This window comes from Opisthorchis viverrini (assembly GCF_000715545.1).
Source record: "Opisthorchis viverrini unplaced genomic scaffold opera_v5_38, whole genome shotgun sequence".
Lineage (NCBI taxonomy): Eukaryota > Metazoa > Platyhelminthes > Trematoda > Opisthorchiida > Opisthorchiidae > Opisthorchis > Opisthorchis viverrini.
In genome coordinates, this window is record NW_008751695.1 from 1,407,731 (window position 1) to 1,426,032 (window position 18,302).

At 43.9% G+C, this 18,302-nt stretch overlaps 1 protein-coding gene across 1 annotated transcript; it reads left to right on the plus strand.

Annotated features, from left to right (window-relative positions):
* Positions 1-14,520: 14,520 nt before the first annotated feature.
* On the plus strand, positions 14,521-16,620 carry T265_02933 (hypothetical protein; the record flags this gene model as incomplete). Its single annotated transcript, XM_009167297.1, has 1 exon — positions 14,521-16,620. One exon carries the CDS (start codon positions 14,521-14,523, stop codon positions 16,618-16,620), a length of 2,100 nt encoding a protein of 699 aa, XP_009165561.1.
* Positions 16,621-18,302: the final 1,682 nt, after the last annotated feature.

Genomic DNA, 18,302 nt, shown 5'->3' on the forward strand with positions numbered 1-18,302 from the left:
CGTTGATAGTTTGACTGTAGATTTGTACGTGCGACCAGCTAAAATAACACTGTTCCAACTGTCTGAAAAAGCTTAAAGGGCTCAGTTTGAAATGCGTCCTATCATGGCTGAGATTCCTAACTAGCAACAAAACGCATGTTTGCTTCGCAGCATCCGTCAGATCTGGGGTTCTTAACATTTTTCCTTATTCGTATCCATAGTATCCTTTGACTACTCACTTGATAATACGAAAAAGATTGTTGGATGATTTACTAACTTATTTTCCATAAGTCTGTCGCTATTTTGCTGAGCTTTTGTCAAACTCTCATCTATTATAACATGGCTTTGATTCGAGCTCCTGTTTTCATATCGGCCTAATCGAATGTTGTGATAGTGCCTCAGATAAGTAGACAAGTATCTGGGTAAGCGAACCTGCTTTCCTCGGCATATCCTAGTTAGTCTCTTTTTTTCAAACAGTTTGGAAGATATACGATCAGAAGAAAGACACTTACCAAAAGTACAATGTGTTGTGCCAGCCTTTCACAGAGTATGCAATTTAGTCTGGTACGGAACTGTCCACGGTGAAATGTATTCACACTTAGAGGCTTATGCAAAAAAAAGATGTATTATCTTGGCGTCTAGAATTCATTTTGCTGTGAGTGTAATGAATCTCAAACTAGTGTTCGACAAGGCCGTTGCTTCATCCCAGCGAATCAAAAACATCTGGCCTACGTCAAGTCGTTTGATGTGCAGAGCTATTTTTGATCACGATATAATTATCGGTTGTAAAAGTAGTTCCAATAGCAGGTTAAAAACATTTCCAGCATCTTTACACTTTTTGGGGAACTTTAGTGGGAACAACAGCTTGACACATCCACCTGGCTGTCATTACTCATTGGAATAATGCATAAAGTGAAGACGAGACTCATTCCCAATTTCGGTTGCAGATCAAGTCATCTAAGAAGGTCAATTCTTGCCGATTGTTTGTTGCTTTACCACTCAGCTTGATGATTTGTTCGTCAAGCGAGTTGTTACTGTTATTCGACCACTTTCTTGTTGTTAATTCATGGAAGTCTCGCTGACCGCACAATGGCAAATACTTATCAATGTCTATCCCTACTATTGATTGTTTCTAGTAGTCATTTGGGCCATGTTGAGTTACGTGCAAAACCCCAAAAGCCAAATCGTTCCAATGGGGATTCATCAATAAATGCAGTACCATAACTACAATAATAAAATAATAAAACTGTACCAACCCCAAGTTGTGGGACTACGCCGGCTTCTGTACACCTGTTTAGGAACTGCTAATTTTAAACCGGATCCCAAAGTTCACACCGACCACGAGATAGTGAAACCCACGTTTTGCTTTTGAACAGCACGTACGATAACAAGGTCAAAGAGTGGTTTACGTCAAAAACAGGAAAAGTGGTATGGGCACAAAACAGAGGACAGCAACATAGGGAATCATGCTGTACAGCATATGAATAGAGGAAAAGAATCAACACCTCCAGCGTTTGACTCATACGTTGCTATATTGTCACCAGTCTCTCCGGAACCATAACGAAAAAGATCGTGATTAGATGCATTTTCTCTTCCTTTCCTTCCGATTCGATTGCCAGAAACCTACAATCGGCTGCCGGTTGAAATTTATGTCTCTGTAGGCTAGCTGATCATTGTTCTTTATGCTGACAATAAAAAAGATATAAACGAAGAGCTACTTGCAATCTCGCGTTTTCAGCCGATTTCTTTCAGAGGGGCGTTTTCCCACTGTTTCTCAAGTCTGTAAACTGCCGACCTCCAGGAAGAAAAAACGCGCTCTCCACAATCTGGTATTTACTTCCATAAATCATTTTGGAGAGATTTCCTAAGCGATTAGATAATTTTAGTTCTTAGAATCCGTTTAACAGGTAAACATAGGGTGTGAAAAGTTAGCTTATCTCTGCAAACCACCGTCACATATTCGAATCACCCCTTACTTTGTGGATATTTTGGGAAAGAAAGCAATACCATTCTTGTAAAAAGGTGTATTCACCTTTCTACAAGAATGGGGATGCTGCCCTTACCAGTCTAATTTCGTATACATTAAGAGATTGACTAACAAGTCCTATTCGGAGCTGTCATCCATAGGTTTACTGCAACACCCATAAGCTACCAAATAACCGGTGTAATTTCTGAGCAGAGGGTTAATTATGGGTAGAAGGAATATCTAACTAGTCACACCTCCGAGTGGGTTTGTTGTTTACTAGTGTCACTGTAGAACATCTTCATTAGCGCAAAGACGGCTACGCTTGAGACAACAGTAGGAGCTGTTGAAGTTCTGGTCTGTCTCAGTGGATCGGGAATGGAAGTGAACACAATCGTTTAGGTTGTGTGCGTGTCCAGCAGTTTTGTCGTATTCTTTGCTGACTCCAGGTGCATCGCCAATACATGCCAATACAGTTCAGTTGGTACAGCCACCTAGTGTCGTTGGGCTTTGTGCAGTACGCTGCGTTTGGTACGTCGGCCCTGTACCCGTTCAAAATGACTATTCCAAAGCGTTTTGACGAAGAAGAAGAGGAATAAGAACACAATTCGTGAATGAGCGAATGGAATGTTATGGCTGCATCGAGGCAGTTTTCGGCAGGATTGTACGACATGAATGAAGAATATTCAATCAAATGGGAATCAGTGACGCTTCGAAACTCAGCATACGGATGAGAACCCCCATTGTTAAGGACTATGACATATAGGGAACGAGTATCAAACAAAATAGTAATGGTGCACTGTAAATCTCCAGTGACTGCAGGATCTCACCAAGTAGACGTTGAACGAGCACACTAATGAACAACAACTCGTGACTCAAAAAGATTTTGTTTGGCTTGCGTTCGCAGGGAGAATAGGCCGCGCACCCTCAGGGAGTGAATGAAACTCTACAGTACAAAGGTTTTAATTAGATATTGATAAGAAGCCACTGATCTAAACAGATCTGGACAAAACACACTACTCATAAAGCCGCTGAAAACTCTTCGACAACCCTCGACCGGTTTCGCCCTTCTCGTGGCTCATAGGTAGATGCAGACTTACTTGAACTTTAAGAATAACGTCCTAAACGAGAGAATAAATTGGGTTTCACGGGAAAAATAAATTGTAATGCAAACGAGCGTATGTCGCGAAGATCTGGAAATCAATTTGTGGTGGGTCGAGTGCCATAAGGGGCATACTTGCAGAATGCGCAGCCTTCACCTTGTTATATTCTAAACGGTTTTGTTAGGTTACGGACGTCGTTCAGAATTATAACTGGCGATGAAAAAGTATATCAGATCCCACAAAGCTTCACTTATGCCTAGTGGAAGAATTGAGTAATTGCAGAATTCAGTTGTGCTTCCCGTTAACAACAAGGATGTCAGTTTTCGAGAAATACACTCATTTGCAAATCAACCTGATTTTCATGGGAGACTCAATTGAATCTCTCGTCCTTCAACTGTATGTGTTGCACACAGGCCGCCTCATGCTTCAGTTAGCACGATATTCAAGATATCGCAGTATATTTTCATATTTTCAGCAACCTTGTGAGTAGTTTCCTTTATGAAAAAGGATGTCAGTTGTTTTTATCAGTAGAACAAAAAGCTCAGCAAATGAACCCATCCCTAGGAATATGAAGGAAAGTGAATCAGGGGTTATCCGATCATTCGCGATGATGTGGGAAAGATCATTTTAATGAAAGGAAGAACCAGTAAAATATATGGTGTCGGTATTCGGACTACCAGTCCTATTCTGGTTGACAGAATGAACAAATTACCGGATGAGAAGAGTAGGCTAATTTCTCATCATTTTTCAGAAAATGCAGCTGCCCCCTCCCTTTGTATTTCTTGGTGGTTTTGCACAGTTCTTTGCAGTCAGCCGCATCTTCGTCTGGAAATCAACATCGGACCGCAACCGAAGTATCGGGGAAGCTTGATTTTTCCGGACAAAGTAGAGTCAAGTATAGACGTAACGCACTACTCATAAGGTTGCTGAAAATTCTTCGATAACTCACGACCAGTTTCGCCTTTCTTGGGGCTCATATGGTAGGCTTAAAATCACCAGGAACAAGAGATTTAGCTGGGTTCCGGGTGAGTCTCTCGTAAATGGTTTGTAAATGAGTGTATTTCGCTAGAGTAGAGTCAACTTCACGCAACTCCCTACGTTTAGCAAAACCAGATTTCATCCAACCTACAACAAGATGTGGCTGTGTACCGGTGGCCGATCTTCCAGAATTCCGGGTCAAACCTCACACACTGTATGTAGGTCGTAGCCTCACAAGCCATACATTTGGAACATCCGCTCAGCTAACGGGCACGTGTATTCAGTGCCGTTTGTTCGTAGTCCGGGGAATTGTTTATGTGTGGTGCACCAGCTGTGAAACGTTCACGGCAGGCTCTCCCCTGTAGCATACTCATTTTAAGTGTGTTAACCACGATCATTATAAGATGCATTGTTTTGTGTCCGTTGATCGACAACCAACTCACCGGACATGCTTGTTGCTCATTCAAGCGAGTGAATATGGTAGTTGGTTCGACAACAGCAGATGGTCCGTTCGAACCAGGGTAGAATTTATCGTTTCAATGTTCCAGCATTCCTGCCTTGACTTGTTTCTCATCCAGTGGTGTACGGTCAAGCGTACCTGAGAGTGAAAAGACTGGTAGTCGGTAGAAAGCGGTTAGAGTGATTGGATGTTTGGTAGTGAGCTAAACAAAACGAAAGTTTTGGGACTTCTGGGGCTCGTATGACGTTTCTGAGCATCGGTGAAGTGTGCCCTGTGAGTAAAGTTTTGAATAGCAGGTAGTTACGATCTGGCGACAAAATAGCACATTTGGATTTACACTGAATTTCAGAGTTGATTGGGACGGGACTTCTGGTATGTGTATACCTACCTGCATTGTCCGGAATGCGGTAGATGAAAACCCTCTGCAATCGCTACCAGTAGAGGTGGAACAATGAGTGTTCTCCGGATAATGATGTCAGTTGTTCGGCGTCTGTGAAACCGGATAGGGGTGATGGCGGCGGTGTGCCTCAGTCGGAAAATCACTCATCTGTGATGAAACGAGTCTCACCAGCTGCTGACATTTTTGTCCGACCGAACAACAAGGGATTTGGCGCAATGACAGCACGCAAAAGCTGTGGTCACGCGACCCGCGCAGAATCTGTCATTCTACATTTACATCATTTCTGAGACTTGTATCGTGTCTGGAGGCTTCAAACCACTTTGGTCAAGCGTAACAAGCACTGGAATTACCTAGGCTAACGTGAAGTGGTGAAGAACCCGTTTAGCGATGTTTCTGCAACACCAGCAGGTGGAGAGGACCCACACATGAAAAAAATTCAGGTCGTTACTTTGAAGCATTTAATTAGAACTTACCTTGATCAGTACAGTTGTCAGAAACCTCAGATGGATGTTGGAAACCAGTCGATTTGCTGTTGCTTTCCGTGTAGTCCTGTTGACAATACAGAATAGGAAGACTGTTGGAGACATAAGGCAAAAAGCATTCAGAGACCCTCCTCCTAATTTCAGGTTTCTGTGCGGTGAAATGTGCAAACTGAAGTTTCGGTCATGGATTCCTGTAGTCACATCTGAGAGCCACAAATTTGATTTTTTTCTAGCACAAATCTGTTCATTACTTGAAAATAAAAGTGTAGATGTTCAGGTTATTCAAACTGACCCATACATTCTTGTAAAGGAACAAACGGAATCGACTGAATCCTGACTAGCAAACCCTTGATTGAGAAATAATCGTTATTTTTCTCCGATACTGGTTAGTGTATATAATTTTTAAGGGGGAAAAGTTAATTCCCACATTTGTTCACCTTAAATCTGATAGTGTAATGAGACACTCCCACAACCACTCCGAAAAGAAGAATCTGTTAGTGAAATACACTAATTTGCATGTCAGTTCGGTCTTAACGGGACAGTCAGCCGGATCTTAACTGAATCTCTCGTTTGTGATAATCTTCAGCTGGATGGGCTGCACAAAGGCTGCCTCACGTTTCAGTTGCCATGATATTTCAGATAGAGCACTACAGTTTCTTGAAGGAAACTACTTACAAGTTTGCTGGTGCATGTGAATGTAACTTCCAGAATGATTCATTTTACCATTTTTCTCTACAGATTATTTTAATCGACCTGAGTTACACAGTCACATCAGTGCCGATGGAAGTAATGCACAGTGACTGTTTCTTTTACTTAACAAGAACCGTTTTGACGTCGGCTACCGACAGTAAAATGACGGGAGAGAGGGACCTGACCAATAAGCTATCGGGCGACTGAAAGAAATCACAGAGTGACCAGTATAGCTTCATCTGCACGATAGGCCAAAGAAGAGAAGAAAAGCATGCCCGGCCAGGTTCAACTACGTACGAGTGTCCGAAAATATTTCATCCAGATGGAGCTTGTTCGTCACTTCTGTGTTTCTTCCTTGATCACTAGGTGTAGTCTGCGCGATAGCGAATTAGACGTTCCTATCATGGGCCATTCTACATTCTTAGAACTGTAAGTGTTTTCGCCTCACATACATGTGACGAGCGAACTTGGAACACAGATAGTATACACACGAAATGCTCTTCCACGTGTGTACACGATGCATCAATACCACACACCAAACCGTCTATCTGGCATCAGCAGCACAAAAAAGCGTGGAAAAATAATACGGGGTTTGAAATCATAGTCTCCACTTTGGGCGCGTCGATAAGGCACCGAGTTGTGGCGTCGGTCGCCGGAACGTCCAATGAACGCATCGAATAAATGTACAGCGTACGCGCCGGTGCCGCAATTAACCCTGTCAGTCAGTCAATGTGCTGTTTCCACGCTGTTCACTCACAGGGACCCAAGCGTCCAGACCGCCCACTGCAAAAAATATCTAATCGATAGCTCATCGGTGTCAGAGCCAGTGAGGTGAGCTTGAACGCGGTAGCTACGGCGGACCTGGTAGAACTGTGGAGCCGAGACGCTCCGTGTCACGTGATCAACATGTGGTTTAGGCCATTGGAGAGTTTGGGCTAGAAGCGAGTATACTGGCGGCTACGTCAAGCCCGCAGAGAATTCACCAGGCCTGCAGCGAGCGGCCGACTGGCCAGAATTTGGGACACGAGAGCACGATGGATCCGTCAACGTGCAGATTGACCACAGCCACGAATAATCAACGCTCAGCTCAGAACCATAACTACACTCTAATGCGTACACGGTCTTGGGTCAGTGTTTATCATTTATTTTTAGCCCGTCCCAACTGTGGAATACATTGGCAGTTATCGAGCCTAGTGAGCACTCTTTGAGCGTAGTTTTTCCTACCTGTGGATATTACCTAATCGGAGAGCCTGATAAACTTAACGAGAACCCGTATCTTCGAAGCAAGTGCATGTCCAGCAAGAGGAATCCACATGTTCGCTCTTGGCGATCAGCTTGCCATTCTATGACGCAAGTGTATCTCTCTAAGGGGGTCATTTATCTATGGCCATCCTTTGATAAACCGTAAGTTGGGTGAATCGTGCTTGGAAAAATACAGAGGACTTCCGCCTTCCTTTCACCAAGGTGATCGCAAACTCGTGTGTGCGTGCTTGGATTGAAACTCAAGTAAGGTAGCTGTGCAATTTAGGAGTTCACTTGGGTCAGACCGAATGGCTGAATGACCTGCAGCTGTCGCAACTGAGGCTTACATAATCCCCCTCCTTTCGTAACAGTGTGAACATAACATGATCGTAGCGTTGTTCTCGCTTTCGTTATTCGCCACAGTGCAGATTCACTCAAAGTGTGTTTGATGCGTTATGAAAATTCGAATAAGTGGGTCACCGACGGTGATCATAGCGGTGGGCATGATTTCCGCGTTAACTGTTACATGGTTAACGTGAAAGCGAAGCTGACAGGTTTCAGTAGTCATGTGTCTTGAGATCAGCCAAGGCATACGACTGGGTATCAATGAACATGTTGTGTAATACGGGCAGCCAGGCTCGAAAACCCTGAGTGAAATTCATCACTTTTGCCTACTGAATTGGTGAGCGAATCACGGATCTAAATTAGCGATTTATGGAGTACCGACAACATTGTGTATTACCGAAATCATCCTGGTCTGTCTTAATATCTTTACTTAAAGACGTTGCCTGATCATTATTTCTTGATCAACCCAACGGACAGTCGGATGCTGGCGATAAAACGGTCCGCCCGGTATGTTGTACAAAAGTACTCATGGTGATAGGTCTATTCCCCAAACAATGGAGCAAAAATCTCTTGAAAAAAGTTGTGGGACTTCTGTTTGGTGTTTTATCTCTAAACACCCGAATCGCAAATAATGGCTTATGTGAAATGTGGTCTGTAGAGTACGCCAAACAAGCGGCTTCAGCCGTTCACCTCTTCGGACTTCAGGAACTAGAATGAGATTGGAAACTTGTAAATCGGATGGACATCTCACACGTTTGTTTGTTTGTTCGTCAATTAAAATGGCGCTTCAGATTGGAGAGCACTGCATCCGAATTCTTACAGAAGTTGTGTACTTCATGTAGCTAAGTTCCAGATAACTGAATGTGCGGAGACCTCATCAGTGGCAGTGCGATGTTTGTATATTCCAGTGACATCACAAACATTTCTAGCCACTTTGATTTTCTCCAAACCTTGTTGCAAGTACTGATCTGCCACAGAACGAATAGCAGCGCGACTCACAGTGGCTTCTGTGTCACATCCATGTTCACCATTAGGGTGTTAGGTTGTATACGCTGGTTGACTGGCGTGTGTCCTGTTTCAGTCACGAGAGTGAGACTTAATGGAATGAATGATCTGTTCCTATTGTATTCACCATTAGGTGTTAGGTTGTATACGCTGGTTGACTGGCGTGTGTCCTGTTTCAGTCACGAGAGTGAGACTTAATGGAATGAATGATCTGTTCCTATTGTATTGAAACGGAATAGAGAGAAGGTCAGAGTTGGTCACTTGACATATTTATTTGGGAAAGTACCATCCAAGCTGCATCTAGTAACAACTGTCGTATTCATTGAACTTCGTTGTCCACTGTCCGAATAAGTACGATTGACTAGCATATTTTTGTAATGTACTACTCATAAGCTTGCTGAAAATCCATCGACAGCCCACAACCGGTTTCGCCCTTTTTGGGGCTCATCAGGTAGACGCAGTCCCCGGGTTTCCGTCAACCAAATTAGTTTGCAAATGAGTGCATATTCGTTAATTTCGTGCAATTTGGTTTTAAGTAGAACATAAGGTTGACCGAAACCCGGAGATTGCGCCTAACTGATGAGCCCCAAAAAGAGCGAAACCGGTCGTGGGCTTTCGACCGATTTTCAGCAACCTTATGAGTAGTACATTACAAAGATATACACGTATCGCGATATCCCGAATATCGTAGCGACTGAAACACGAGGCGGCCTGGTGCAGCACATTCAGTTGCCTGAGAACATCATAAACGAGAGATACAGCTGGGTTCCAGGTGAGTCTCTCGAAAAAACTAAATTAGTTTGCAAATGAGTGTATATTCGCCAACTACGATTGACTGGATTCTGCGGTTTTATCAAAACATGCACAACAACAGGGCGAAAAGTATTTTGGGTTATTTTCATTTTGTAAGCACACGGTAGTTAAAGGATTAAACAGGGTGAGAAATACCCCAACTACCATTGAACCTGAACCTAGCACTTGCGTTAATAAGCGACCAAGAACTCTCAGGAACCTGGAGATAAATGAGTGAGATAAATAGTGCATTTCCTGGACAGAAGAATGAGCGTGAGGTCAGTACAGGCGAATCACCCCAACAACGGATTACTGCATCCATAGATAAAACATCTGACTATCGAGAGTAAATCCTTTAATATGTTTTGTAAAGTTTCATTCAGCTACATTAACGGGCAAAAAATCGCAAGGAATACCTCTGCAGCACGCGAAAACCCCTCAACAAGTACTCTTTGCTATGTGGATGAACGGAGAGGGAGGCAGTATACTGAGAGCTGCCGTGCTCAGTGACGTAGCACACCTGTTCATACCAATGGACTTAATTTTATACAATGGGTGTTAATGAACTTCATTTTGTAGCTAGCCCAAATTAAATGGCACGTGACTGATGACTAACCCCAGTTGGAGCACAATTTGGATCAAGTAACAGGGTTGCTGTACGGTCTAGTAATACAGCCCTCCAAATGCCAGACCATAGAGAGAAGTCGGTACGACGAAGTTTCTGGAACCCAATAGACGTCGGAAGGCGATACTTCCGATGTAACAAACGTAGGGTGTGCAACGTGCACTGATGTAGAGAACACCAGTATTCACATTTGACGATGGTTTACCAGAATAGCGACTGTGCTGGTGAAAAGTTCGATGAATTTGGAGCAGGCATCTGCGTACTGGCTTGATATGAAGTCAAGGAGTCCCGGGAACATGATAGGAGACGACAGACACTAGTAGAGCTATAAATGAAAGGCAGAATATAGATGTTTACAGATTCATAGCATATGAAGTTAGATGCCGAACAGCACTCAAGACGGCCGGAGGTGAGGACGTTAAATAAGATTGCATGATTTGCTGATACTCTTTGATTTCCCAGTAGAAGGTCCAAGGCGAGGAGCACTGAAATAGTTAGGATCGATGGTTACTGAGTAAATCATTACAACATTGATCAGAGATGATGGGAAAGATAACGTTTCGGAATTTCGGGACATTGAGGGTAACACGAAGCCTCCTAGCCAGTTAACAACATTACTCTGTCCAGTTTATTGCTGCAGACTTGTTCCAGACACATGATAACTGCATCCACTCGCTGTCATCAAAGTATTCATACTGGATGAGAAAAACAAGGATAGACATATCGCTTACATACAAGGAGATAGAACAGGGGAAAACAACATCTCTTCTGGTCGGTAACCGGGAAGAGAAATGGTCATCTAAGCTTGTGGATTATGCATGGTCTCTAGTTTTCAATTAGCTTGACCAGGCCTTGTTCATTCCCTGAACCACCAGGACGATACAAACTCAGGATCACAATCTGATTTGATCTGCTTCATCTTCCTATACATTTCTTCTGCTGCAATTTCATGCCTCAAAATACATTCGCTGATGTGTACAGTGGTCTGGTTTGGCAGGCCTACAAATGCCGAATTACGCTTGTCGAGGTCCCCGCATAGCTACTTCAGGTACAGCCACGCTTCACAGTAGTTTATACTACCGAAAACCTTGTTGATACAGATCCCATGTCTTTTTGACAAAAGTCTATTTCGGTCTCCGATCGTTCGCGAGACCTCATCATATTACATAGTTCCAAAGAAATCGAGTCAGGACATCAGAAAGTATAAAAAAAAGACCGGTCAAAACGGTGGCAGGAAAAGAGTCAGAAAAGTCGAGCAGTTCTGAAAGTGGACCACCACAGGTAGTGTATTAATTTTAAAAAAAGAAAATCCGGGATTGCATCCCAGAGGTAAGCTTACTGTACACTTCGTGGAATATTTGTACCGTGAATGCATAGAACAACACCAATCCTTCACATGCGACCTTCCCTTCCGAAAAGGTAATAGAACGCTCAAAATGAAACAAACCACAGGCCCTTAGAGCGAAAGTATGGTTGTCTTGGTCTTGGCACAACATAGCTCTACTATTTCTGCACTGTTTTCGAAATTAAAACGAGGATAAGTGTACGGTCTTGTCTGATAGTGAACACATTAATGGAGGTCACATCGTGAATCTGAATTGGTTCCGAAATTCTGCAACGAATGAACTGATCCAAGAGGCACGGTGTTTCACATTCTGTCTAGCATCCAAAGATTTTATTTCGCTCCTCCGATTGTGCAAAAAACGATTTTGGATAACTGGTGCTGTGGGTGAATATCATGACCCAGAAGACGATATAGTTCAGCTATCCGTGTGTAGCGGACTTCCTTCTTCAGGGAGGGAGAGGCGGGGTTGGAACGTAACCCCAGAGAAGACGAGCAGCTACTGCATTCCATGACTGAGATTGATTAGACCTCGATAAGTAACAGCATTCCAAGAGTGAAGTTAAAGTCCTCAGACACGGATTTATTATTTTATAAGTGCGCTGACGTTGTATACACAGATTTGTAGGTCTTGTTTGCGTGTTCCTCTAGCTGTCTGGGCGACTTATTGGACGGTACCAGTGCACCCTCGCAAGCTTATTGACCCTCGGACACACCTGATTGTACCGCTTGAACAGACCACACTTGTTTTCACCGTATTTCACCAGCTCGTCATGCAATATGGGTCTGCCTCGACTTTTTGGCACCTCCTGCTTACCATCAGAGTCACAGCAATCGTGATCGTCTCCATCTCATCACGGTTGATCCGCGCCACTTACACGTATCATTTTTAATACAGAGAGCGAACATGTATAAGACAATGGACAGAAAACAAAGAATCAGCTTCGGTCGAACCGTAAGCGCAAAAACCGTGCATACATGCAACAGGCCCACCGGTTAATCCAGTGACTTTTGTAGTGGCAGGATTTCGCACATTGACACGTGGCCCAGTGGCTGGAACTGAGCCTACTCACGATGTTTTTCGCAACGGCGACAAATTTCCTGTTGGAGCAGAGAACTTGGTGATTGGTGAACGGCAAGACGACAAACTACATGCAATAGTAGCGACTTGGGAATTGTGAGTCCAACGTCAGCTGAATATGATTAACAGTAGGTTTTCCTGAAGTCGGCGCTGTTACCACTGAAGAACAACACCCAGCAAACCTTTGGAATTTTCCACCAAAGGATTACTTCCGGTTTAGAAACACTAAAAGAACTGTTCAGCATGCTCCTCTATTCAACTGGTAACTCTATCTGGAGAATGTCGTTCCATGAGGAGGCTTTTCGTGAAGGAAAACCTGGGGTACTGCGCTGCCCCAGAAGGGATGATCATTGGAAAACGAATGCCTTGAGAAAGTGAACGAGACGGATCCCAGTAGCAGAGAAAAAGGGCCTCTCAGTGGTACTGTTTTAAAGAAGCAATTAATCTGAAAGCTTTAAATAATTTCTATGTTCAAAGTAAGTCTCAGTTAATGTACACTAAGCACAGTCATTCGAAGGTAGGTATTTAGCAAGTCACTTTTGTAATCGCTTCGATTCCTCCATGGTCTTTGCCTATAATGCCCATTTGGCGGATCAGGCCACTGAGTTCACTACAATGCAGTATTATCAAATCGGCTTACTTCTATCACTACCATATCTGATATTCAAACCTCCGTCACGCCAAACTGACACTGTATAATTGGCATCTGACTCATTACCACATCACTGACCTGCCGCTGGGGCTCCATCCAAGCGTACTCAATCGGTTATCATGTTCACCACAAAGAATCCTCCTACCATAACAGAAAAACCGAAATTTCTTGGGACACATAAACCTGAGGAGACAATGGTCCAATGTGGAAATATCCTAAGCTGAGCCGTCGTAAATGATACGCATTTTCTAGTTCCTCAAAAGCACCCCTCTAAAGGCTTGTCCGAAATAATGACGTTTAAATGCTGGAACACTTTTGACCCAACAACTTTTGACTCCATCGGTAGCAAACACCTCTTGATGTTCAGCTTGTGTTTTAGCAACATTCCGAAAATCCCATCGTTTTACTTGAGTGAAATAGGTTTGGCATTGCAAGAATAGTGCGAAGTCATTTGATATAGCTGTCTCGCTATTATTTCTAATGCAAGAAATTTTGCGGATTACCATAATCGTGGAGGGGACAGCGAAATTGGTCCTGGTAGCGTAAGACCTGTTGCTAACATTCCTTTCATTAAGGGCACTGTAAGGGAAATTTGCCTGCAATCTGGAGGAATGTTGTCACAGAGAGGGTTGAAAGAAATTCCTCCAAATTTGGATGCTTACAGTCTTGCCGTGTGCACTGTACAACCATATACCTACAACTGGCACAGAATTATTAGATTTCGTTTACCATGACAATGAAAATTTAGCCAACGCAGGCCTGGGTTATAGTAACCTAGCCATTCTTATCTCGCCTGTCAGTTACGGTAGAAGATAACATGAGACGTTGTCCAACACCGAATTCGATTTAGGCCAGATAAGAACCACTCTGATTGTGTGGTTCATCGAGCTGCCAGGTTGATCAACAGAACGTACGCGTGTAACAACAGGAATGAAACCGACATCAAGCCACCTTTACCTACATTCGAGTGTGTGGCAGAGCATCTCTCTGCAAGGTGGTGTTTAATTACGGGTTAGATCGCGACGTTCATATACCAGCTGTCTGAAAGAAAGCCTGGATGAGGACACGTGATCACGTGTAACAAACAGTGTTTGAAGAGAGAACCCTCATTAAGACAAGTAAGCGAGTATACAGTCTGTACAACTGACGAGTATTGTTGTAACCTAAACTGAACGGACCGGCTGCAGAAGCCGTTATCTTCAGTCCACTGCTGTATAATGCATTTCACATAACAAGCATATAGCTATCTCTTTCTTTTTTTCAACTTTAGGAAGCCAGTATTGCATTCACAAGCATATAGCTATCTCTTTCTTTTTTTCAACTTTAGGAAGCCAGTATCTCCCAGCACTTTGCTTCGGGCCAATCTGTATCGCCTCTCTCCATGCTTGCCCTTCAGTGCCAAAAAGTTGGGGCTAGTAATAGTTTAAATCCACCCTCCTACTCTGCAACCAGTCTAGCAGCCCCGAATTACGGTGCTGAGCCAATCTGCCCAGGTCCAATAACCAATACATTAGAACGGGGAAATGTGGCCTCGGAATCTTTAGTGTCTCCGAGAAATTCGTCTCATAGTGTGCCGAGATTCTCAGCTATCAGCAGTGACGCTCCGTCACTCCTCGCATATCCTACCCGGTCACCAATGGCCCCTTCGGATCTATCTTCACTTACAACAAACTCATCGGCGTGTAGCGAGCCAACCGATTTGCCACCGTTACTCCCACAGTCGGGCCCCATGCATTCCGGTTATTCTACTGTCCCACACCAACAACCATCGCAGTGCTACTCAACGTCTGGCAATTTCTATGATGGTTTGCGAGATATTCGTCCTCCTTCAGGGTTTTTATCTGAATTCGATCCAGCTGTTCCACATTCTAGATCTGATCAGGTAATATCCACTCGACCGCACGAGAACGAAATGATGCAACCACTTTCTGTGAATCGAGCTGATGTTACGTCCTCGGTCTCATTTACCCACGATAGAAGGGTCGAAAGTAACCAACCTGCACACTATCCTAATGTACGTAACACCGAATCCTGGACGGCTCTCCTTCAGAGTGAACAAGCACATGACTACCTAACTTACACTCAGGATCATCTTAGCTCTATACAATGTACACAAAATGAATCACACTGGGCAACGCCCTATCGTGCCACATTTGAAGGACAAAGGCTTGAGTATACCCCAGTTTCGAACTCTGTTGGTTCGGATACTTTCAGTCAAGCACAAGCCACGTTCTCCTACGGTCGAGAAACCACACCGACAAGTCATCCCACAGATTGTTTGCCGACAGAAGGATATGCATTGGAAAGTGAACAGCACGATCACCGTCAACAACATCCATGTCTCTATACACCCCAGTGTCATTCATACTCTTATCCAGAATACGCCAGTAACAACTTTGGAGACTGGTTCAAAACACATAGTAAAGAATCTGAGTCAAGACTGCCGGATTCATTGGCCGTATCAGCCTACGAAAATAGTGAAAGTTCCGCTTGGGGAAACGGAGTAAATCAGTTATGGTCAAATGATCCCTACAAGTCCTTTCTTGTAGCTGCTGCTGTGGCCCAAACCCCAACCAGAGGCCCTCAGTTGTATTCCAGTAATTATGCACACATATATCAGTCCTTATTATCCGCTAGAAATGGTGGCCTGACCGAAAGTCCCTATGGGTCGCCCTGTTCACTAGACTACCGAACTGAGAAAAGTGACGATATTGGTTCTCACAGCTCAGTTAGTCTTGAAGGCTCACTCCAATCGACGACAGAGCAAAGTGCTACAACTGTGACGTCAAAGAGCACCACTTCTAGCGGAAGTTCCAGACGCTACTCAGGACGGACAACCTGTGACTGTCCCAACTGCCAGGAAGTCGAACGTTTAAATCTTACGGCTCCAGCTGTGGCAGCCGAACTTCGGCGTAAAAATCTGCATAGTTGTCATGTCCCCGGTTGTGGGAAAGTATACAATAAGACGAGCCACCTTAAAGCACATTTGCGATGGCACACGGGAGAACGCCCATTTGTATGCAATTGGTTATTGTGCGGGAAGAGGTTCACACGTTCAGACGAACTTCAGCGACATCTACGAACTCATACAGGTGAGAAACGTTTTCTTTGTCCGGTATGTCATAAACGCTTTTTGAGAAGTGATCACCTGAATAAACACGTTCGAACACATTGCGAATCCGATGAACTGGGTGGGGAAACGGATACTGTGAAAAGTGTTGATGCGGAGGAACGACCAGATTCATCTCTGTCTCCCAAATCCGACGTCTTCGAAAGCGAGCGAGCCGAAGGACTTCTGTCCCGTTGTTCAGAGGCGTCAATCGATCAAAGCCGACCTGAGTCTCGGACACATGCCAACCATTGTGATTATAAGGATGACCTTTATCCGGATGCTCCACATCGTCCAGCAAAAAGACACTGTGATGGAAGTGCTGCACCTGCTGGAGTTAATGATCGTTCTTCCTCCATGTGGTCAGTCTAGGCTCAGCCTGATTGCAAGGGTGGCTCAGTCCACTGAGTCAGTTTGTTCTACATGACTGAGTCAGTGTGTCACTCTTAGACATGAGCCAACCCCAGGACAAATTACAACTTTACACAAAGATCCTAATCAATGACAGTGATATCACGCATATTGCTTTTCTCTATACTGTATCCCTGGAGTCGTCTTGATACTTCTAACTCCCGCATCACTTCTGACCTACTGATATCTTTCGTGTTGTTGGTATTGACAGAACCACACAATCATGAATTTACAGCAAACAAGCAAGCTTTTTCGTTGAGTTCACTCCGACAGGGTTACTCAGCAGCAGTGTATAGAGTCGAAACTAAGGCAGAACAAATAATGTATGGGGTAGGAACGTGTTTGGAGAATGGAACCTCAACTGAAAATTGAGTTATAGCGCGAGATTTCATCTGAATATTTGAGATTCGATTCCGGTCACCGTATTACGCTTTTCTAGGCTCGATACACAACCCGTTTACAAAAATGATTAGCAGCATTTGGTATCTCTAAGTAAGTCTTTATACCTGAATTTTTAAGCACACGGTCTTCAGCCTTCAGACCACCGAAAGACAAACTCAAAGGATCCCGTAGACCAGTGGTAGAATCAGTCAGTGTAATGAAGAACAAAGTTCACTCGACACCTTCACTGAGCTGGCAGGCACGGGGATGTTTGCTTCTGCGTCCAGAAGAACTGATAATGAGTGACTGTTGTGGGCTACTGTGGATCGTGATGGAAAGTCCTGAAAGTCTCAATTCCATTTTTCATCGTGTGACTGGATGATAATCCAGTAAGAACTTTCATACATCACCAACTGCTTTGAAGACGGTTTTGGCGCGCAGTTCGTCGCTTAAAGAAGGACAAACTACCTTTATTTTCTCTCGGTCGTCAGCATCACCTAAAATGGAGCTAGCAGGGTTGCATATAAAATCCCCGATGTTTGGTAGAGCAGACATCACACAACATACTCCGTTCTTCCCCCTTTTAAAGAATGCGACAGTCTCGTCGACACTCTTTTCATGCTTGGGTGATTCACGTGATTTCAGACTATAATTAGGTTTCTTCAGCATCAGTCAATAGTTGCCGGTTGGTGAGCACTTCATTGTATCTCCCAGGCATTGGTCACGTGGCCAGTTCACATTTGATAATTTATTTCATCTGTGTTGTGTCCAGCGTCTTCTCAGCGCTGACAAGTCTTGGCGAAAATGGTCCGAATACGACAAATACCAAACAAGCACATGGCTGTGACCTATGCTAGGTGGTAAGGTGTAATCGTAAGGTAGCGTCAACCTTTTATCTTTTCGGGGGAGATGTGAACAGGCAATTCCCGGTAGAGTGTGTGCGCACGTGCCTTGATTAATAGAGACTCAAACTGACTCTTAGGAGGAACGGAAGCAACCAAATAGTTGCGTAATAAAATATTTTTATGGATTGCGGGGTTATTATTCTTAGTTGAGGATACTTGCGCACCGTATGAACATTGATTCAACGTGCCGTGATGAGGCTCCTGTACGGTTACCTTAGTCTTCGTGGACATATCTAGTTTACTGATTGTGCAACCGGCAGAACAAAAATGTTTGAACCAACTGAATCGTCATGTAGGTTAGCACATTTTTCCACGTTTTTCAGATTGCTGGCATTCCTTTTCATCCACACAGAAGCT